Consider the following 24,520-nt stretch of genomic DNA (forward strand, 5'->3'; position numbering starts at 1 on the left):
GCAGAAACAGGACGAAAGCTAAATCACTCATTCAGGAACTTCTACGCCATCTCTATCGGGCAAACAAGTGGATTAGTGACTATAACTCACACTGTTGAATGACTGAAATTCCTTCACAGCCTTATCAAATTGAAAAAACTAATCTTCACAGCACAGTTGAGCTTGGAAGGGACCTCTGCAGATTGTCTAGTCCAATCCCCCTGCTCAAAGCAGGAGACATTGCCTAGTTGTGTCTTGAGTCTCCAAGGATGGAGACTCCACAACTTCTCTGGGCAACCTGTTCCAGTGTCACCCTCACCATAAAAACATTTTTCCTCATGTTTAAATAAATTTTTCTGTATTTCAATTTGTGCCTGTTGCCTCTTGTCTATTCACTAGGTAACACTGAGAAGTCTGGTTTAACCTTTGCACCCTCCCATCAGTTATTTATGCAAATTGAAAAGATTCCCCCTGAGCCTTCTTTTCTCAAGGCAAAACAATGCAAGATCTCTCAGCCTCTCCTTGTAGGAATGATGCTGTAATCCCTCAGTCAGCTTTGTGGCCATTTATATGGGCTTTTTAAGCATCCCATCTTTTGATCTTGTCCAATTAATGTTTGATCTTACCTTCACCAAGTAACTTGAAAAAGATGCCATTATGAAGTCTAAAGAAAAAAAAAGCTACCTTTTATAAACAAACCAAGTACACACCCAGTAAGTCTTTATACTCCCTGACAGCTATCCAGTTTCCCAGTGCAAACTTATTTACGAATGAATCCAGAGAGAAACTTAAATGCCAGACAATTGACTTGATGCATATCTATATATACATATATATAATTTTAAAAATGTATATAGGTGTATATGCATATATACGTATATACCCCCTAAACACGCAATACTATATATAATATAGTATTAGTATATGATACAGTATTATATACTATAATGATAACTATATTATATAATATAATAGTATATAATACAGTATTAGTATAGTATAGTATAGTATATATTGTATATTATGTATTATATAATAATGTATTTCATGACAAAACTGTTTGAATCAGAGTTATCACTCCCCCATATCATAGGCTGAAGGACTGAAGAATCAAAGTAGAATTATTTTCTCTGAAAGCTTAAAGCCCTGTAATAGAGGCCTGTGAGAATGGAAATAAAGGAAGTGTTTTGAAGTGTCTCAATTTTCACAGGCCTCTGAGAAAAAGCTTTAATAAATACAAATTAAAAGGGAGCTGGGGGAATGAGAACAAGAAGTAGCAAAGATCTGCCAGAAAAATCATGTGAAAACATTTCTCTCTTTTTCTGGAGCAAGACCTTATCATAGCCTGAGCAAACCTCACACTTCAGCGCCGCACTGTGAAAGACTTTATAGAGGAACGGAAAGAATATGAAAGAAGAATAACAGAAAGAATGTGAAAGACCCCACAGAGGTACTAAGGCCCATAAAGGAATTTGTGTTTGGCGCTTACTCCATGCTAACAAACAGAGCTGGTGATTTAATCAAATAGATGGAATTGTTTGAATAGATAGAATAGATTGAATTGATAGAATTTAAATTTGTCATTGAGATATCAAATTTCCCCTTTGCAAATGGCTTATAGGTATTGTTACATTTGGCTGTGCTGTTTGTAATTAATTCCTGAATCACAAGATATTCTTCAAACCAGTAATATTAACTAAGAATGCCGATGACTAGTGCTCCACAGATGCCTAACAAAGTACAGCATTGCCCCATATGGAATGGAAATGCTTTCCCTCTCATTTTCTTCTAGAGCTGGCAGAATTCTGTGTTGTGGGTCTGAATGTTACAGCTTTAGGCCATGACAGTAGCACATAAACACATAAGGTTAATGGGTTGTGGGGGGTCTGTCTGTACAAGGAGTGGGGTGAAGGTTCTGTGGATATGACATAATCTGGAAAAGAGGAATGAAGTGAGCAGGTGTTGCTCTTCACCAAAAGAAAAGAGGTGGCAGTTACTAGGATGACCTCTCCTACCTGGCCATAGCGCTCTCCCTTGCTGTTTACCAGAAAAGACAGTGCAGGTCCTCAGGATAACATCTTGCTGAGCCCTCAGCCATTCCAGAACAGGAAAGCTATATAGGAAGCCTTTACCCATCGAGGATTTGGGAGGCCAAGAGCAGAAGGAAACAGGAGGATGCTGCAGTGTGAAGATATATGCTATCTCAACACTGAAAGCAACGTGCAACTCCGGTGCTTCTTTTCATATCTTGGGGAGAATGTGGAAGTGAGCAGAGTGACTAATTCCTGTCTTAACTGAAATATCTTTCTGTCTCACTAGCTGGGAACCAGTTTTAGAGTAAGAAGATGGGAAGTTTGGTTGTGTGTTCAGAAGGTGGCTTTTAGTTCCAGAAAGTTTATAACTTGACTTAAAAGGTGGCTTCTACATCAGAGGCGGTTGACATCTGAGAAGCAATGATATATCGGTGCATACTGTGAACTTTTCCAGTACTCCCAGTTATACTGTGAGCCTGTACTGCAGCCAGACAACTAGGTACTCACACTGTCAATCTGTGCAGTTACACAGCTCGCACTGGTATGTATACTGAAGAGTAGAAAGGAGGATTTCTATGTATAAGAAATTATGAAATCAGCAATGGTCATACTAGCAACCTAACTAATTCTTCTCTGTCTCAATTCTACTACACTGCTTTGTGTTGTGTTAACTGTGTTATAGCAAGTCTTGTCTGGTTTAATAAAAAACCCACAAGTTTGGTGTAGATATATGAGGTGCCTCAATCATATATCTACTCTCTGGTAAGATCGGTTCTGAAGGAGTCTTTCTGTGACATGCTGTTTGTGATAGCTGAGTTAGTATCATCTGTGGGGAAGTAAAAGACAATCTCTGGAGCATGAGTCAGTTGCCTGAGCAGGCATCATTTCTTGGAAGAATTATTTCACATTACTAATGGATGTGAATTTTATGCAGAAATGGAAAGCAGCTTTACTTTATACTGAATTTAGGTGTTTTGCTGTTTTGTGTGCAGTAGTTTTCATTGCATTTAAACACCTTTCCCTAATTTGCTGAACATTTGAGGTCTCTCCTTTGGGAAAAACTGAGCCTGTTTCAATACTTACTGTCAAAAAGAATGACTCTGCCATCCCCACCGCAAGGCTGAGTATGGTCTCCAAAGCAAACACTGTTGCATTCTGTACTGGCTGCCTCCCCATATCTCCAGTAGTCAGGATTATTTCCACAGAAACAAGCATAACCTGATTCCATGCCTGCAAACTTTGATGACAAAGATGCATAAGGAAGGGAGGGATAATATTTAAAGGAGTGACAGCAGGAGGTTGTAGGAGCAAGAAAGCTGGCAGCAGAATATGTGTGTTTTGGAAAAGTATGATTAGTCAACAGTCAGAGGTCCCAACACAAACCATTTTTGTTTGAGCTGTCAGGATGCTACTTAAGACTAGCGAGAAAGATGGACTGGAGGGCAATTAAGGCACCTTATCACTCATAACTGCAATAAGCAAGCATACTTTCTCCTGGCATCCTGGCATTATTAACTGGTCATTTGCCCAGAACGGTCTGGATGCAGAGAGAGGCCTAGGTCCCCTGGAGCGGGAGTGAGACCTTAGACCTCCTAAAGGTAAAAAAAAAAAAAAAAAAAAAAAAAATGGTGGGGGAGACATATGATAGAGACTTTTAAGCATATTGCCCTCTTTTGTCTTTGAAAAGATTTTGTAAATGTATGTCAAAAAAATCACCTTAAATTGTTGACTTCGGCAGGAACTGATGCATGTTTGGATAGTAAGTTTATTGGAGGTCTCACTGGTGCCAGTCAAAGGTGGTGGCTCTCCATGGTCCTTGTAACACCCGAGATTTCCTGGCACTGGCAAGAATAACAGACAACACTCATTCTAAAGGTGTGCCTGGAAACACCCAAGACACAAGCTGCTTTATGCACTACCTGTTTACTAATCAGCTCGCTATCTGTTCTTGTCTTGATTTCACAGTATGGGAAATGTTACTGTATGATAGATCCTTGTCATATTTTCCAAACATATCCAGGGATAAATGACAGGTGGTAAAACAGCACTATATCTTCCTAGCAATATACCTGCAATACTCTGTAGTTGGCTTCTGTAAGCTGCAGTATTATAGACAAGATAAATACCTGGTTCATTTCTCCTGATAGATACAATTAGAAAAAAAAAAGGCATTAAGTACGTTCGGAGGTTTTGTGCATTTTTTTTACTATGATCATGCATATTCTAACAATGTAAATTAAACAATGCAATTTCTGTCTGATCTTCAAAACAATGAAGTTCTGGAAGTTTTTTAGAGAGGATATTTGAGGAAGGGAACCTAAACTGTTTTAGGATAGAGTTTGGCAAGTTTTATGGGAGGTAGTATATGCATACATAGGGGAATTTCCTAATATTTAAAACTCGAATTCTGATATGAATTCAAAGTATCACATTTTACATTATGTACAAAGAGATTCAAAATGAGCAGTATTACTTTTTTAAAGAAACATCTATTTATACTGTATTAATACAATGTTTCAAGGCTCCTTGGTCACTATGGGAGGTCAAAAAGAGTTTTCTCCCTTCATTGCATAAGTTGTCCTCTTTTTTTTGTTTTGTTTCATTTTTGCACTTTTCATCAAAGGACTGGAATTTGTCCATAACTGCTAGAGAGAGGAGGTACAATATAGTGCTGTGCTAATGGCATAAAATTATCCCTTGCCTACTTGTCATATCTGCTCATATACTTGGAATTAAATCTATACCAGCTCTGTGGGCAGATAATTTTTACCCCTGTGCAAGTTTGACAAGGATTATTTTTTGTCTACCTAGCCTCCATGTCTCTGTATAACATGTGATGCGGTCAGAGAACTGTATACGAGTTTTACTTATTCAGTCATTTGTTATTTTGGTACCCAGTAAACTCCAAACTCTCTCTTGCTAACATCATGTTGCACAGCACTGTTTCAGGTTTTTGACTTACTTTTGCTGGGGAAATGCTGGGTTTGGGGTTTTGCAGCCTCTGATGCCTGACAGCATGTGAATTAGCTGTTTTGGGGCTCCTTTTGAACCAGCCATCTCTTGTACAGGTGACCTTTTTCTCCATCAGATAATCTGTGTTAGTAAACTGCTTCTGTATTATTGTACTTTCAAATAAATGCCATAGAAATGCAATGATGCTTTTTGTACTGAGCAGTCTTGTACAGTAGTCCTGAAACCATCTCTTCATTGTATTCTGAAAGGCCAATTTCTGGGATTTCTTCTACCTGTCCATGTGCAGCAGCCATTGATATAATGCCTTGAATCCAGAACTTCTATGTGTCTAAATCTAACAAAGATGGTCTCATCCCTGTTCTTCTGGAATATTACTGAGCTTGTAAACTGATGTCAGCTTACTGTTAAAATTTGAATCATCCTGACATCTGGTACAGGTCTGTCTGAGAACTTGCTCCCAGACTTAGGCTATGTTGCCTATGGCAGCTTCCTTATTTTAAGAGGGTTAGCATATCTATTAGTGACCAGCCGATATACTGGCATGTAGATGATTGTACTCTTAATGAGGATGATTATAGCATTATAAAGAAGAAATAATGAACTTTGGAAGAAAATTCAAGTATGTATATTTTTTAAATAATTAGATAATGTTGCTTTAAATACTGTTCATAAAATAATTTTGTTTTCTAAGAATGATACAATTTCAATTATAAATGCTTGCACGGAGTTATGGCTTTGATACACCCTGCAGCAACATGCATGTAAGTACTGAGACTTCAAGTTACAGCCTGATTTAACATACCTTTCTTTGGAAATCCCCATTTGCAGCCCCACCCCAGCTGAGTACAGCTGGGCAGATAATTCTGAGGGCTCAGGTTTTTGTACAGTGCATGACCTCACTGCCCTGAAAAAGTTTCCTAGTTAACCAAGCTAGCTCATTTTCCTATAAGACCTGGGATTTCCTAAAATCACATATTATATATATAAATACATATATATACATACTATATAAATATAAATATTTAAGTAGCTTTATTGGTGAGGCTCTTCAACCTTGTCTCCAGAGAATTCGTACTTCAATATGTTCTATCCTAAGAAACCTGAGTAATTTGAAAACTTCTTACATTTCGTAACTAAATCAAGTGTACCATTTGTGTACATCCTAAAGCTAATCAGCCTCTTTGGTGTCCCAGCAGCTTTTTAACTTTCTTGTATCTAGCAAATAAAATTAGTGTCATGTGATTGGGAATAAAGAGGAGAAGCATCAGTTTAGCCCAATAGAGAACAGTAATTTCCATGCCAGTGCCCAGCTCTTCAAATTGCTTTGATATCAAATCAACAAACTACATGACCCCAAGGGTATATGCTCAGCTAAAAGCACTTTAGTAGTCCCACATCAAATATATGATTAAATGCTCTTCTGAACTGGGACAACACACAAAAAAATTACTCCTGACATGCATATATGATTTTGATACACCAGTTCTTCCTATGGCTGCTGATGGGCGCGTCCTAAACCTGAGACACCACTGAGTTGCTACTGAAGGGTAATAAGAGTACATAGTATAAGCATAATAGTAGAGGGGAAATAATTTGTAATCTGAGTTGGAGAAGATCTAATTGGCAAACACTGCTTTTATATCATATCCACAGTAATAAAAAATTAATGCTTTTTCAACAATATTTTTTGTGTATTAGAATAATATGCTCCTCATTAATATTATGTTAAACTGAATCAGGATGTATGCATAGGGAGCCACTTCATATAAAACTAAAACAAGACAGTGTACATTTAGGTATGTGGAGCAGCTCTGCAGAGAAGTCCCTGGACATCCTGATAGACAGGAAGCTGAACACGAGCCAGGAGTGTGCCAGGGAGCAAAGGCAGCCAACAGGCCTGTACTAAGAGGAGCACAGACAGAGATCAAGGGAAGTGATTGTTCCTCTACACAGCACTTGTTACGACCACATCAAGACTACTATGTCCAGTTTTGGGCCCACCAGTGCAAGAAAGACATTAGTTGTCTGAAGCAAGTTCAGCAGCAAGCCAAGACGCTCAGAGGGCTGGCACACTCACCCTGTGAGAAGAGGTGAGTACCCTCTATATAGCCTATACGTGTGTACCCTATGTACATATATATATATATATATAAAAAGCAATGAAGAATCAAAAGCATTTCTAGATAGGTAGTGCCTGTTTAATTACTCTGACCTTTAAAAATTTCCAACATAACCTTTTGCCTTAATTTGCTTTTAATGTTTAGCCTCCTAAAGAAGCTTGGACAAAATGAGGTAGTCAGTATTCTGTTATTACTGTTCATGCTGATCAGTGATGTCTTACTGTTACACTGCCTTCACCCACCTGTATCTATTTGTTCTCTCATGCTTAAAAGGTCATCTCTTTTGTGCAAGCATGCTATTTTTCTTTTAAGCAGCATTTGACATAATGAGGTCCTGGCAAACACCAGACCTTCTGCATATTACATGTTAAGGCACATTAAAACATGGAATTCATCCTTTTGAGCTCAAAACCATGTTCCAGCTATGCTCATCTAGCTGTCTTTCAAGAGCCTCGTAGCTTTTTGCAATGGTAGTATGCATGGGTATACTGCCTCAAATTGTGCGAGCTACTCTGTTCTTCTGTCAAAATGTATGCAGGTCAATCTTACAGAGTGATCAATACAGCTCTGTATAACTTACCTGGCTCTGCCATTTAACACCTCATCAATATTTCAGTCAAATTTATTACATGACATACATGCACACAGGAAATATGATTCCGGTAATAAAACCTGTTTATGGTAAGAGACTTAGGCGGCCCATAAACATGGAGATGCAATTAACTGCGACAGCAAGCCTTTCTTTCTTTTACCTTTTGGGAGCTTAAGTTGTTATTTCCTTTGAATTTCAACCTAACCTCATTAACAGAGAGACCAAAAAAGTCAGGAATAGCTGCAACATTGCAAACAAGCCATCTAAAGCATTCAGTTCTGAATTCTCCATGTGAGATGCACATTTTCTCTCAGGACTCAGTGCTGCCTTCTTGCCTTTTGTTTTGTTTATGTCCATTCCCGTCTGCTTAACAGGCAAGCCATTAAGAAGAAGAGAGGAAGAAAAGGAAAGTCTAAGTTCCTACTGGGGTAACTACCGCTGTCTTCTGTGACTATGCCCATCCATCCTCATCTAATGTTGCGAAATGCCATATAGCACATTTACACATGCAGAATGCCAGAACATATTTCTGGATGAAACATTTAGTGTTGCGTATAAATATTAGTGAATGAGACTTAGTGAATGAGACTTAGTGAATGAGAATTTCACATAATAATGTGAAAGCACCATCATAATGAAAAATTCTTAACTGTAGACTCTTAATTACTGTTACAGTGAATCACTGCATGCAAATCTCTCTAGGCAATCAAGACGCTTCATGTTGTTGGCATTGTAGTGGTATTATGTGGGTATAGTTTATAGGTAAATTATGCTCTGGATACTTGTCTTTTCTAGTAGTAAATATAATTATGGAAAAGAGTCTTATGTAAGACAATTTTTTTACTTCTCTAAAAATTTACACAATTGCTTTCTTGCTCCATCACAAAACTCAGTTTTGTATTATGCACTTCACAAGTTGGTTTTGATGGTCCTATGATTTAGCATCATGCTTACTGAAAACAGAAAATCTGGTAAAGAATAAAAGGGTTTTTTTACTTGCACAGCTTCATAAACCATGAGGTTTGTATTAAGACTTGGACGGGCTTGCAATGTACAGTTTGTTCTAAATTGCTGCAATTCCTTTTTCTAGTATCCAGTTTCAGTGCAACGCTTGAAGCAGCTGCTACTGGTCAAAAGGACATTTTGTAAATGTAAGTCTGGATTATCTGTGCAAGTAAGTGTCCAAGTTTAAATCCTCTGCTCCCCACCACAGAGAAAATGAGTGAGGCTGGTTTTAAAAGGATCCTTTGTGTAGAACAAATGGAGTGGAGAGAATTTGCCTTTCAGCTTTTTTACTGGTGCCATATCCAGAGAATTCGTTAACATCTGTGGTCTTTAAAGAAAATGCAAATTCTTTGATTTAGACCAAGATAAATTTCTTAATTATGAGGGTCATGTTTCCTAAATAGGACCTGGTATATTAGAAAAGTAAGAGTAAGATGTCCTCTGAACAATGACTATCGGAGTGTTGAATGATTTTGTGTTATTTAAATCAGACTCCTTAAGCTGTATTTAAGTGTAGGTAAAAGTCACATGAGTTAAGGTCACACTTATGTACTTGTTTGCCTAACTTGAAGATGTGAATCCCTTGCTCACATTCATAAAAAAAGAAAACTGTGGACAAAGTAAAAAAATCACTTTAGATCCATTTTAGCTTGTTTGGTTTTATTTTCTTAACTTCAGGTAAGAAATGTACTTCTTCCAATTGAAAGTATGCCTATATAAGGACAACTGCTCTGATGCTTAACAGTATACACATAAGTTATCCCTTAGAAATAGAGAGTACTTGCACAGAAGAAGTTAGGAAAGCAAGCAAAGGCATTAGTGATTAGCCTTAATCAAATATGTAGTTATAGTTGCTTGTTAACATGCAAAACTCAAATCTATTTAGGCATATTTTAAAGAATGTGATTCTTAGGAGTTTATCCTGAAGCATTCAGGAATGAAAATTTTGGAACTTATTGACACGAATCATGACAAACCTCCACATTTTAGACAAGATAAATAATATAATAAATTAAAAATATTAAATATTGGAAGGAAGCTTCAGGTGAATAGCTTATGAATTATGTGTTAAAAAAAAATTGAACAAAGTCCAGTTTGTGGTTTCACAGCAATGATAAGTATATGCACCTGCAACGAACAGAATTCTAGCCCAGAGCTCCCATATACCTAACAAATAGCCACCTTTTCCCTGTGTCCTCTCATACTGTCTTTATTTGTTCCAAGCAATTCTGTGTATGATGTGTTATACACATTAAATTAATGCCATCCATTTTACAAGCTAATTGCAAATGATGGACACATACTTACTTTGTAGAAAAATTGATTAATAATCTCCTATTAATTTTTGTCCTCTAGATTTTAATAAATGAATGACGTAATTCTATGGATTAAAAAAAGTAGCAGTACTTCATAAGTTTTGAGTGATTTTCTGTCTGGTATTATTTGTAAATAATATAAGCCAGTAATTCTGAGATAAGATGAAAAGGATAGCAATGGAAGAACGATTCAGTAAGCTTGTCATTAACTCTAGAGACCCATTTAAAATATTGCTTAGTCTGCAAATGAAAATAAGCTGATTGGCCTTATACTAGCTTCTGTTTGAAAATAACTACCCACTGTTGTATAACTGCCAATCTCTGTTCAACAGAGATGCACGCCTAAAAAAATTGCATGGTGCTCTTACTTCGGCAGGTTGGAATCTCACAGTATTTCCAGTATATTCCATCCTCATGGTCTGCAATGTAGCACCATGGGCTGACATCTCCATCAGGGTTCCTGAAAGAGAAAAACAGAGTGAGTGAAAAGTCATAAAATATTTTCAAAAAACCACATAAAAATAAATCTTATTAAGCTTCAGCGTCATCACTATTTTTGCTCTAATACCTATTGAATATTTAACCTGTTGGACTTATATACCAAGAAAAATGCAAAAGGCATCAGGAAGTTCAGATAATTTTGGTTATTACAGTACACAGCAAGCATAAAATGCTAGTAATGTCTAAAACATAGCTTCTTTTTTCTTTAAGTCTAAATGATGCAGAGCTATTTCTGGACAGTACCGAGAGAGAGGAAGATTTTCAGCCCCACATCCTGCATACAGATTGCTTAGACTCCTAAACTTGATTTTTGCCTTGGTACGAAATAGTCCAAACTCCAACTTTCTGTATGTATGATGACAAAGACATTTATCTGATAAAGTCTTCTGCAAAAGACTGAGGTCTTTTCTTCCGCTTCAGTAAGGCTGAATAAATCTGTTCCAGTGATCTGATATATATGAGATAATTCCTCATGTGTCCATGATTATTCTTTGCTGTTGTGTAGCATCATCTACAAATGCACACCTATGTACACTTTGAAAAAATATTCACATTGAAACAATCAATTTAAGACAATAAACTGTTATTTTGGACAGTCAGGTTGACCTTTTCTTGTAACTAGGGCCAACTGCAATCTTTTTATCATGTACTTTGGCATGAATTCTATTAATGAGACCTCCCACACACTGCAGTGTCAGTTCAGCTGCACACTGTCATTTGGGCATATTAACAACTCTTTGTGGGAGATCCAATTTCAGAACTGCTGGGGATGTATTTTTGTCAAATAAGAGAATGAAGACTATTGGTGAGTCGAGTTCAATTTAGCTGACTAAATGCTGGTAGTTAGGCTTTCAAACAGACTAGTAAAAGTAGTGGATGAGGAAAGCCTAAGACTTGTGAGATAGGAATTTAGGTGTAACGGCAGAGCTTCCAGTGGCTAAAGAAAGTAGAAGACTAAAATCTTGGAAATCAAGGAAAGCTTGTACTTGAAATAACACAATTTTTCTTGTTTTCACAGTCACAGGAAATTCTGGGTTTACACCTGCATGACAGAAATCAGACGTCTGCAGCTGAATCGTGGTAATGGCACTCCACATATAAATGCCTTAAAATGCAAGGAAATTGCAGAGAAAGGTGATGAATGTCTTTCAAAATCTCCAAAGACTCCAGTCTGCATAATTTTGTTATGGCTGAAATAAGGTTTAGTGGAACGTAATGAGGCATTTCCATCTTAACAGGGTGCCTTGCAGTAAACAAAGTATTCCAAGTAAGGACCACCCACGGAGACATAGCATGCTTCTGATTAATACTTTAAGTGTAAAATTAGATTATTCAAATGTTGTCCCTAAAATTGAGCCTCAAAGCAATGTATTAAAAAAGCCTTGTGAGAGATGTATTGCCTCAGAGAAGGGAAGACCAACTTGTCCGTTGTCACCAAGCAAATGAATGGCAGAGAAAGAGCTGAAACAGTGATACCTTCACTCACAAGGCCTTGACAAGATTTGCATGCTAAAGATACGCTCTGACACTCTTGAAACAGTGAGGTTCCAAGCTTTTCCCAACAAAATGCGAAGTTTTTTAACTTCTGTTAGTTAGGATCATCATTCCATACACCTATGAGAATATTCCTGGGCCAAGTGATATAGCATACGGAAGGAAAGTCCATCTCAAAGAGGATAATCTAACACCTAGCAGATTGGGGTTAAAAAGCTGTATTTTGTAATCAAGTCATTTTTCAAGCTTACATACCAGATTATAGGCTTCTTGCTCCTTGTAACACCTACCAAATTCTCATTTGCTAAGTAAAGTGAGACTCTACTAAGGATTACTTGAATACCTGGATAAACACTCAATTTATTATGCACTTTTTTGCATAGCTTGTACATGTTTTCCTTTATACTAACCTAAGTATTAGCCAGAGATGAGTGCCAAAAGTAAGACCCTGTAGATACAATCTATCTAGGATATTGCCACACAGCAACAATCAAAATTACATTCTTGACTCTGCTATTTGTATCAGAGATGATTCAGTGGCCACTGGCCTTTTTATAGCTTCATATTAGTATGCATACTGAGAGACACAGCTCTCTACATGTCATGAGAATTGTTATGCATTTGTTGTTGGGCTGAGGGAGTCTGTGAAATTGGTGTGAAATGTTTTTGATGGGAAGACAGTCCTTCCAGTGCCCCCATGCTCTGATTCTAGACAGCTTGATGGGTTTACTTGGCTTCTAGGCCAAGAGAATGCCCAGCTACTATGGAGTTTCTCTTGTAGGTGGTGTATTTTTCTTTGCTCCTGTAAGATGCTGAACTGATTCAAAAGAGATAATAAAGCAATAATGCTTTCTTCTTCTATGGGTGAAAACAAGAGTCCACTGGTGCAACACATTGACCGGTGCTACTTTGAAGCACTCTTGCAAACACTGGAAAAAATCCCGAGCAAGTCTTTTTCTTCCCTGTCCTTCACCAATGTTCTTCAGTGAGAAATATCCTCCCGAGTCATCAAATACTCTGGAAATGCCACTGACTCCTTTCATCAATGTGCTCATTGTCACAAGACCTCTTTTTTTGTGCTTTCTTACTTACTCTCCATCAACTGGCTGTCTCTGCCTCTGTCATATTTTCTTGAAAGTCTATTTCTGATTAAATACAGAGAAGTTCCTGGATCAAGAACAGGACCCTACGTTCGCGACATCAGCAATTGTGCTGAACTCCTGCATATTAATTTTGCCTCATTTATCATGATTTATATTGCTTACAGTGAAATGATTTCAACATGAAGGTGGCAAGTGTATAGGTTCTACCCTAGAAAGTCTATAACCTGCTCAGTAAAATCATCTTCCAGGAGAACTGAGATGTGGTTTGAACCTTCTCACAAAGGATACATTAGAGTTTTTCTTGCTCTGCCCCAGGTAACTCAGTCTCTTGGTTTAAACATCTCTGTCACCATTACCCACTGAGTAAGAGACACCACTCAACTTTATATGCATCCTAGATGAGCTGATGATTATCACTGTTTAAGGAATGTATCTATCAGATTATTCCCCATCTGTTTCCACAGGAAGTATAAATGGGCATAAAAACTTAGCTGGTCAGTCCTGCACAACATCAGGAAATTAAATGTTGCAGGCTGAAAAGAGCCTGCAGAGCATAAACATCTCTGAACTGAGGTTCTTATTTGGCTCCTAAATTATGAAGTTCTAATTTAAGTTTTGTTCTGAGTTCTATCCATAGTTATGGAGGCCTTCTCTAGAAGGCAACAAAATGAAAGCAGATCTGCCATGGTTTAGGCTGGTATTGTAACAACTGACAGTTGAGCTTCTGAATTCAAATAATTCTATGTCACTGAACAGCTTACACTCACTGATAATTTTTAGTAACTATGGAACTTTCATTAGTACAACACTCAGAAACATAGTGTATAACAGAACCAGACTTGTTGGGTGAGGATAAAAACCATAATGTTCCAGAGACTCCTACAGACATTCACTAGTGCTTCTGTACTTTTGACTTGGAGCAATTTTTTTATTAACGCCTCCTTTTCATTTAAGCAATCCCTAGTCTTTCTCTGTCATGCCAAATTATAGATTGGATAGATGATATGGACTTTGGGTGAGAGCTGGGTTGAAAAAGTTATTCTACTAGTGGTGCTTGTAGATCCAAGGTACTGATTACAGGATAAAACGAAACCTGTTCGATACCCATGGTTCTGACATTCTTCACTGTATGACAGGAAGTTTCCTAACTTTGTCTTAACTGTTTAAAGTAACACTGAGTATATAGGCAATGTTAGCAGCAATGGGATATGTCTTACCTGCAGTAGTTATGCTCTCCAAGCCCTCCCTCCCCATTGGGATATTTCAAAGTATTATAAGGATGCTCAAAGGTCTCATTCCAAAAAAGACAAGGTTTCCCTGCATATTGGGAGGTCTGGTTCTGAGTGCCACGATAGTCAGCCCCATTTGCTGTATAACATTCTGGGAAGAAATGGAAATGGAAAAAGAGAAAGAATGTATATAGGTTTAGCGTTTGGTTGTTCTTCCCTCGCCCTCCACCCCATCCCCAAGAGACCATGTTTCCTTTCACTAACATGTTTCCTGCATTGTTTAGGCAACTAAAGATGCTGTCTGGGATTTAAGTTTTCTCTCAGAGTAAAACATCTATTGAAGAGACTATGATTTCATTACTTTACCAAACAATGTATAAGACAGATCTGAAGAGTGATTAATACAATTAACATATATTTTCAGAATAAGCATACTACATTTTTTACTGTTTTCCCCATGCTTTACTTATTGGAATAAATCTGTAACTTGTTAATTTTCAAAAAATGAAATTAGATTACGTTATCAGTCTGCCACTTATCAGCATACTACCCAAAATCTCATGCCAGTTTAATTAAAGTTCTGAATATCTGTACTTTATGAAGTGAAAGATTTTGTAGGCATGGATGTTGCAAACATTTACATCCTGATTTGGAAAAATTCTTAGGCGTTTTTTTTCTGGCCTGAATTGCCTTACCAACGACCTCCTTCGGTAGAGTATAATCATGATACTGTAATTTGCTACTAAAGCATTTATGCTTTCAGATTAAAACTTACAGGTCAGTATTATTCTGCCTCGCTCATCTTTTCTCCCATTTTTGTTTGTTTTCCTAGCTTCCTAATACTCAGCAAGTTAGAAATCAAAGCAGAGAATGATTTCTCTAGTCTTTAAATACACTATCTCTGTCTCAGCTGAATTACAAATCTCATGCTGCCTGGCTTTGCTGTGTCTTACTAATGACATCTTCTGATCAAATAAATATTCATATGCATGAACAATTTTACCTTTACTAAAAATGCAAAACATTTTTGATTAAATTATGTGCTGTGAGGGTGACAGAGCATGGAACAGCTTGCCCAGAGAGGTTGTAGAATCTCCATCCTTGGAGATATTCAAAAGCCATCTGGACATGGTCCTGGACAACCTGCTTTAAGTAACCATGCTTGATTAGAGGGGTTGAACAAGATAACCTCCAGAGGTCATTTCCAACCTCAACCATTCCATGATTCTGTGATCATCTTCCAGAAATACTCCTTATAATTAGCGTACCATAAGTAAGTCCATCCTGTTTATAATAAATACTTGGTAACATTTATCATCCATGCATTTATTTAAAAATAGCATCAAAATACAACAGACCATGGCAGAATTAAAACTGCTGCATTACACTGCTGTAAAAATTTCTCTGTACTGAGTAACATTATTGGGGAAAGCCACAAATGCTTCCTACTAACTGCAGGCTGCACAACCTTCTGTTTCATCTGATAGTATTCTCTGTAGAAACCATCTAACAGCTGCAGAGATGTGCTACTGCCCTGAGGGTAAAGGAGAGTGCTCTGAAGTGCCGTATGATGATCTCAGGTGTCCCTCATGAGATGTACCTTACAAAACAAGGCTAGAAAGACCTGTGTGGCTGCAGTTGGAAGAGGGAAAAAAACCACCACCCCCAGCTTAATCCTGATATTAACAGCACACTTTTTATATTTAGAAATACTGTGGGAGAAGTGAAAATGTATTAGTAAAACAATGCCTTTGAAATGAGTTTAGTCTGGGCCCACAAGTATCAGAATGGTGCAATTATAATTATTTTTTCACAGTTTTATTACAAAGCAGATGAAAGCTGACGGTTTTGTGCCTTCACTGTGCATTTTCATGTCTAGGCAAGTTCAGTTTTCTATTAAATGGAATTTTGTTGCTGAAGGCACACAGAAAAAGTGTCTGCACAGTCATTAATGTATACTGCTATCATCTGTGGACAGAAAGCTACCTAATTTAATAAAAACAAGCTTCAAGTCAATACTCGTCTACTGTAATTTACCTGACTGCCTTAGCCATGCAGGTGAGCTACATACATCTACTCAAAAATGCAAATCTGAGTTTCCAGTGTTCAGGCCACCACGGATATTTGCATAAACACATGAAAAAAACACACTTTAAGGTCACTTGCAACACTTGCATAGTGTTGCAACTTTCTTCAATACCTCTCTTGCTTTGCAGTTAATGTAAAAGTTCTTCTATGTCATAGCTGAAAAATACAAGCTGATGAATTTGGTAGAAAAGAGAGGAAAACACAGTCAAACTGGGTAAACAAAGTAACATTCAGTATAAAGAAGCGGTTGTGAGAAGTGATAAACGCACCCAGAAAAGATGTCTACTTCAGCTTAGTGCTACTAATTTTTTTGCTTCTCACTTCTATATTAGAAGCAATATGTACCAACATCTACTCAGAAATGCAAGGAATGCTACAATACCTGAATGTAATCTGGCACACAGACTACACTGAAGTTAACATCAGCCCATTTTAGGATCTGCTAAGACTGGCCCATGCTTTAACTTGCAGTAGCTATTGTCTTTCATGTTCTTCTCAGTTTGTTTAATAGATTTTCTTCAAACTTCATTGCACTAGTACTTTAAGGACATTGCACAAAAGAAAGAGTCAGAGCTCTCTTCATTCCTCATAGCTGTATTTTTTTGTTCCCAATAGGTAGCTGTAACAGTGCCTCCTGTGTTCTTTTGTGCTACCAAAAGATTTGGGAAAAATGTGCCAGCTGAGTTGTAGTGAAGCTCCCCTGGCTTTGTTAGCCTCTAGGTGTGGAAGGGGGAAGGCAGTGAGATACCATGTAAAATCATTGATTATCCCCCAAAAAATTAAATGAATACTTTAAGTTATGGAATTTAGCAGCTGCTACCAAATGAAACACATAACTTTTTGTGCTACAGGGAATTTGCTAGGAAATTTTCATTTTGTTAATGATTAATAATAATTTTACCATAGCATTGGAGTGCAATATTTTAAAGTAAATATTGGCTTTTAAAAATCAGGTCCTCAGTCCTGCATTCTTTCACCTTGGACAATCAGCTTTGAGATCTGCTGAGATATATTTTGTACAGTTTTGTATAAAATTCCTAGTAACACAGATACAGATCTCAGCATATTCAATATTTTGGCAGTAAACAGCTGAATTCTTCTATTCATCACACATGGTGATTTCGCTGTGTTTTGCTGCATGACAGCCAAGACACTACCTTAGTGATTTCACTACAAAATTAATATTCCCAATGTGTTGAAGGTGCAAAGCGAATGTTTCATCTGCAGACAGACCACTGTCCTCTCCATTTCAAATCCGTAGGGTGCCCTTTAAAGACAAAAATCCTAAGAAGTTCTGGAGAAGAGGAGGCTAGAACCTCTGTCCTTCTTTTCATCTTGCACCACTGGTGCAATAACTCTGTGAAAAGATGAGCTTAAAAAAGGCTAGCCAGAATTGTCTGCACACAACTAGTTCAGAAGAGGTCATCTAAATAAAACAGTCAGAAAAGAGTGGACTGAACACTACTGGTAAAACTCTTGGGCTTACTCAAATTACCTGATTTCTCTTTGTTAGGTTACTATCATGAAGAAGGGAGAGGGGGGAAAAAAGCCAACAACCAACAACAACTACCTCTTCTTTACTGTTCTGGCACCCGCTGGATCTAACTGCCTCGTGTTGGTTGATACTTCCATATTACTTTAGGCTATGAAGCCCTTCGCTTGGAATCTAACTAACATCAGAGCAGGGGTTCAAGGAAATTAATGCCAGTTCTATGAATTTCAGCAACCTTATTCCTTAAAGTTTTGTTAGACTATGGTATCCTATGACAGAACTTGCACTGCATCCAAGTCCTCTCCAGGTGGCAAAGACAGCAAGGGAAGAATAGGCACTTTGTGGAGGCTAAAGCTGACAGCTTCCTAGAAGGCATCAGAGTGCCACTGTGCTTTATAGATTTGTCACATGGTTTCTGTTCATGCACCCAAGGCTCAGTTTAAACTATCCTGTCAACCATAAACCTATATTAAATCACTAGGGTTTTAGACAGTACATGGAGAAAGCTGTGACCACTCAAATCTTGAAGTCACCGACCTCATATTTCTAAGATCTTAGTCAGTCAGGTTTCAAGCGTAATGTGAAGACTTGCGTCAAATCCATGATTAAAATCAATGCCTGTGATGATTTCACTCTATTAAATGCCTAATGATCCTGCTGATTCTACTGTTTCGTGGGCATGTCTGCAAACAGAATTAATCAGAAATAGAACCACTGCGGTGGTTCTAGTCATGAAAAGCTGGAAGGTTCCAACAGGTCTTGTTCAGGATAATGCTTATGAGCCTTAGTGAGAAAACATGGACAGCAATATGTTGTCAAGGCTGTTTTGGTTTCAACACATCAGGTGCCATGGTTGACAGAAAAATAACTCTTTTTTTTAAATGAATACTGAGACTTGATAAGTACATACTGAGTGGCAAGTGCTAGGAAGAAAAGCAGAAAATAAGCCTGGGGATGGTTGTCCACTATGAGTGAATGCTCAGTGTGTGACACAGGTTCACAATTAGTTTTATTAGAGCCAGATCAACATTTGGAAGATCAAACAGCAGCTGTAGTAGAAATTTTTTCCATCTGTCTCGGTTTCTTCTTCGATGTAGGGACCTTACAATGATCATTTATGCCTTTGTTACTTTGGAACTGTATGGCTGCCTGCACTCCACATGGACGCCACTTTAGGATCATTTGAAAAATTAAGGTAGTGCAGAATATAACAGCCTGACTTTTTTACTGAATGAAGCACTAATGATAAAACACTGACGTTTCAGAGTCTGCACTGAATTCCAATGATTTTCTAAGATGGACTTCCAAATATTGGTTTTCACCTCTTAAGTCCTTAATGGCAAGAGGCCCAGTTACCTGAGAAACTCTCATTTTGTGCCACATTACCACAGACAGAAATAATACAAACATTTGAATTTAATCAGCAGTCCTTTCTGTACAAATGAGATAAAAGCAAAGAAAACAGCCATCTACTTCTCACACACTCTTCCTTTTCTGGCTCACAAATGGGAAATCTTATAAACCTTCTGAGCATTCTTCAAAGTCCGTATTTTCTGAGAGACATATATTTAGTGACATTACAAACTGCAGACTGAAGAGATAGAGGTTTCAGGGTGGTTTAAATGACTTCTTAGAGTACTCTTCTAAGTTTGGGGCATGTACATAGCTTTTGAGACTGAAAATTCAGAATTACAAACTTGTTACTATTTCACTGAAAAAAATAAACTTAGTCACACTATTTATTTGCTTTAAGTTCTGGGAGCTACTCTGAGTGCTGACTAGAGGCCAGAGAGATTAAAGGTTGACAACAATTATCAACCAGAAACCAGCCTACCTAGGCCAGAAATTATCCTACCAGCTAGTGCGCAACAAGAAGCAAGGTTTTCTTTTAAAAATCTGCAGAATAATGAAAGGTAAATGAACATGGCTGCTCTTTAAATCTTGGGTTTCATTACAGTGGTGTGATAGCCTGAACATTAAATGTTCTGTAAGGCTGGAGCAAGAAATAAAGGTTCCTTGAATTTACATGCTATAACTGCCTTCTCAGTTCTCACTTATTTTTCTTACAGCCTTTCAGAAGAGTCAGAAAAAACGTTTAAGCAGGATACAAGGATATGGAACCAAAGGTGCCAGGTCCGATAATGACTAGGTGTCAGTTGCTTGATGCATGTGCTTGCATAGTGTTCTAATACGAGTTTTAAGTCATTTCCATTCTACCTAAACTGTTTTCCGAGTTCTTGCTAGAGATTGCAATTTAAGCACTCCTCCTTAAATGAAAGCACTGTATCTAGGTGCAGATGGCAACAGTTACAGGCACTAACCAGATGCTGCAGTCTCTAATTTGATTGAAAGGGTATAATTAGACAGCAGAAACACTTCAATGAGAGAGTAATGCACAGAGGAAAGGACAGAAACCACTTAACTGATGCCAAGATACCCCAGCAGTAACAGAGGCAGGGGCCCACGGATGGAAGGGGCAGAACACCAAATTACCTTCTTCAGATGAGAACGTTTTTGTTTCCCTATGGATGCAAATAGGGATTCTATTATCATAGGTTGCCACAGTTTTTCATGTGGGAACACTGATTAAAACCAGAAGAAGCTTCAGGAGATCAAAGAGACAAATATGGCTTCTGTGGTCATTATTAAAAATATTTTTAGCAGTGCAATGGTTTTCTTTGAAGATGCAGTTTTATCGATTGAACAAAAAGTTAGTTTGCATACTGTCATATGATTGGGCAGAAAAAAAAATCTCATTCCATATTATGTTATGATGCAAAATAAATGCTTTTGGGAAGTATAAGGCTGTTTTAGACCTACTCAAGTGAAAAATTAGTGTAGTATTTTTACATTTCAATACTTTACTATTCCAATTAATAGTAATGTAACAAAAGCCCTTCTCAAAACTATCAGGCTTGGGTGCCTATACTGTAACAGTAAAAAAACCCACAACACAAACTAAAGAAAAAACCTCAGGAAAGAATGATCTTTGTTTAAAATTACAATTTTCAAAATTGCTAGAAAATAACTCCCCATTTGGTAAATCAGCCAGTTAAATTCTGATGTGGTACTCTGAGGGCACTTGGTTAGCTGATCATTTCTCCTTTGCAGTGTAGGGGCACTCTGCATTTAGTTTAAAAATCATCTCTCTCTCTTGTTCTACATATCCACAGAGACACACACACACAGACATATGTATATAATATTTTAAAGTCCTCAAATGCAATAATTTTTGCTGGTCAGAACTAGAATCTTATTTAGTTTTGGTCCAAACCAAAGAGCAGTCACAATGAATACTCACCTGACATTTGATCAAACCTTGACTTAAGCATCTGTCTGTCCTGTAATAATGTACACTCCTGGGAATGTACAGATGTGAAGTTCCATGCTTGTGCTCCCTGGCAGTGTGTGAGTTGTTATATATGTGAACTTGCTATTCTTGTGAAACTTTGATTACTAACCTTCAATTTAATAACTTTTTTATCATTTTTCCTTCCCCCCACAATAAAAAGGTAAATGCTATCTGACTGGCAAGACCCTTTCTGGAATATGTTGGAAGCAGGCAAATTAGGATATAAGCATGAGAGGCAGTTACCATTATTTCTAATGCTTAAATGTATGTATTTTGTACCTTTTTTCTTTTTATTAATACAATACAAACATGCTATATTAGCCACAGCTTTGCAGCTGCTGGCTAGTCCTCAGCCACAAGATGCAAACACACTTGCTTGTCGTGTGATTCTTTATCACTGGAAGTAAGAATGCATGATGTGGCCCCATAAGAATTTCTGTTCCTTAATACTCCCATTTGTTTTCTTTCTTTGTGAAGTTTTAAAACTGTTGTTCCATTGTCAAGCGTGACAGACTGAATCCCTTTGGAAATTTTATCAGGATGGGCTGTAGCCACTGTGTGGATGGAGGGAGTGGTCAATTGCACAACCATTATGGTGTGATATGACAAAGAATGCAAATTTTGCAGCTGGCAGCATGTAATCCCTGCCTCCCTCCCACTTCTTTGGCTCCATCCTGCCTAAATCCATTCACATAACTCTGGATTTTGAGTTATGCTCTACGCATGTACAAGCATGATCTGCTGAAGCATCTGACTAACTACTTCATTTTCTATCTGCCTGGTTAGAAATGCTTTTTTGAGTATTTCCATGACGATTGCTTGAGGCATATCAAGTAGAACTGCTTCTCTGAATCAGCGAGACATAGACAGAAAAAGATGACGAGATAGAAGGTTTGTCAGACAAGGCTGAAATAGCAGCTCAAAGACTCAGCTGGGAAGAAAACCAAGAACATGGTGTCCCAGTATTGTTAAATGGAAAGAAAACAGACGGGAAAAAGAGACTGATAGTCATACACATTTCTGATGGGGAAATTAAATGAACACTCTAAGTACAGAAATTAGAAGTGAGAACTTACTGCATGGAGTATGTAAAATAACATTTGTTCACTGAAACTAACATTTGCCGAAGGCATTTCCATCTCTTTGGCCTTACAATACAAAACTCACCAAATTTAGACAGTCCTTTAATGTTAGGCAATCTATTGACCCATCACTTATTCCTGAAAATGTGGTATGACTGAAGTTTGAAGGCTGCAAATGTCAGTGTTTGGATTAATAGAAACTTAGACATCACACAGCGAAGCAGAAACATTCTGTGAAAAGTAGCATAGTACTACGTGCAAAACCAATTGTTAACTCACGCTAATTTCTGACAATTCGAGACATTGTTCCATAAGGCAATACCAGAAGTTAAAATTCCTCTCCTATCTTACCAAATGATGGTGCGATGCAGTCTGTATTTTGACTGCATTTTATGATAAACTTATTAAGACATGCATTTAATAAAAAAAGGAATAAGCATTAAAAACAGACCATATGACAAACTGCCTTACAAAAGAAATATTAATGTTTGTCATTTCAGAATTCTGCTACCTTCAAGTGCAACCTAACCCAGCTGATCCCATTTAGGTCCCATGGGGTTAAGGGTCAAGAAGAAGATCCTGAGGTATGGTTTGGGCAGATTAGCAACTCTGCAGATTTTGCACAGGCCATACAAGTTACAGGTCCTTGCTGGAGTGCAGATTTGCACTGTTTCCAGGTTCTTTAGCAGAAGACACCTAAGTGGCAGTGCTTTCTAGATCCATTCTCCTTTGCTACCCCTTCACTCTGATGCATTATCTATTATTCCTCCCTCCCGCCACCTCAGCTTCTTGTGCTCAGGCATCTCTGTCCCCTTTAGTGGCTGCCAGTGCATGCAGTTAGAAGTTGGCTAGAGGATGGAAGTGCAGGTGTGTGAACAGCTAGAATTCTCTCAATAGCCTACGAACCAAACATTCTCACTAGGTTACATCCTCCACTTGCTGTTATGCAGCCTGCTATGAGGGACGTGATAACATATGGAGTGTTCTGTTCACAGTTCTGCTCAGAAACCTTACAAGATATTTTTCAACTGAAGCAAAGGAAGGAGTACCTACTGTGTGCATCAAACATGTCCTAATGCTACTGGGAACAGACTGTTAGATGTAGTCTAGATATGTCCCTGACTCGGCAGCTCTCTACATGCTTATCTGAAAATACTCTCACGTTTTACTCACTTCAGGTAACTTCTGGGAAGCTGTAAAGTTTATGTTCTGAGTTCTCTTTCTGGTAAAAGGCTTTTTTTTTTTCCCCTGAGAAAGTTTATATAAGTATTTTCCAAATCTAATTAAGTGCATCTACAAAAACTTGATGAGCAAGTATCTGTTCACGGCTAAAGGAAATAGAGCAAATTCTATGTTCTAAAGAATGACAATGATTAGAATACGCAAAACGTATCCAGGAGGACCACGCATCTGATGGCTGTGACACCGTGATCATCTGGAAGAGCCACTTCAGATCTTGCAAAGCAGGGCCAACATATATCAGAGGAGAACCATGGTACTTGAATAATCAGTGACAACTGAGATGAGGACAAAAGGGTGCAGAGAAATTTTAAGCAAAAATCACAGTAACAGGTAGCAAAGCTTCAGGCTTCCCAGATTCCTTGGCTGAGTAAGAACCTGAACGGTCAATGGAGTCCAAACTTGACAGACAGCTGGGGCAGCACGCCGCAGACAGGTGAGATGGCCACCCTCCAAGCTCTGGCTCTGCAGCCCTGACTCTACCCTGCTGCCACTGGTCATTTCATTTCCCACTAAGTAAGTATACCCACGCCCCACACTACCCTCTTCCTGCAGATACCTCTGTTCTGCAACAGGTAGCTACCAAACCAGTTACAGAAATGTGCTGCTCTTCTTCCCCTTACCTCATGCTTTCATACAGTTTTCCGAGCTCCCTGCTCAAGTGAGCACAGGGAGATCCTCAAATACCCGCACGCTGCCAACTGCGCACGAAAATACCCCCTGCACGTTTGCACGAGCAGCTTCGAGCCGTGCACCGACCTGGCGAGCAGGAAGGGACGTCGTCGCGACCTCGAAGAGGTACTGCCGGCCGGCAGAGCCCTTCGGCGGCAGGCTGCGCGCCAGCTGCGAGTCTGCGGAGTTCGGAGGGAGACTGCCCAGCTCCCTCGCCGCTCAGTCCTGTGAGGAGATCGGGGAGCAGCCC

At 38.3% G+C, this 24,520-nt stretch overlaps 1 protein-coding gene across 1 annotated transcript in view; it reads right to left on the reverse strand.

Moving 5' to 3' along the window:
* KREMEN1 (kringle containing transmembrane protein 1) overlaps window positions 1–21,233 on the reverse strand; it is a 25,911-nt gene extending 4,678 nt beyond the window's left edge. The window contains exons 1-5 of the mRNA XM_010287110.1: window positions 21,227–21,233; window positions 14,334–14,496; window positions 10,387–10,478; window positions 3,729–3,853; window positions 3,096–3,249 (exon numbers count right to left, since the gene is read on the reverse strand). Coding sequence (XP_010285412.1) covers window positions 3,096–3,249; window positions 3,729–3,853; window positions 10,387–10,478; window positions 14,334–14,496; window positions 21,227–21,233 — 541 coding nt within the window. The remainder of the gene's footprint in view (window positions 1–3,095; window positions 3,250–3,728; window positions 3,854–10,386; window positions 10,479–14,333; window positions 14,497–21,226) is intronic.
* Between the last annotated feature and the right edge of the window lie 3,287 nt (window positions 21,234–24,520).

The sequence above is a fragment of the Phaethon lepturus genome, unplaced genomic scaffold (assembly GCF_000687285.1).
Source record: "Phaethon lepturus isolate BGI_N335 unplaced genomic scaffold, ASM68728v1 scaffold50275, whole genome shotgun sequence".
Taxonomy (NCBI): Eukaryota; Metazoa; Chordata; class Aves; order Phaethontiformes; family Phaethontidae; genus Phaethon; species Phaethon lepturus.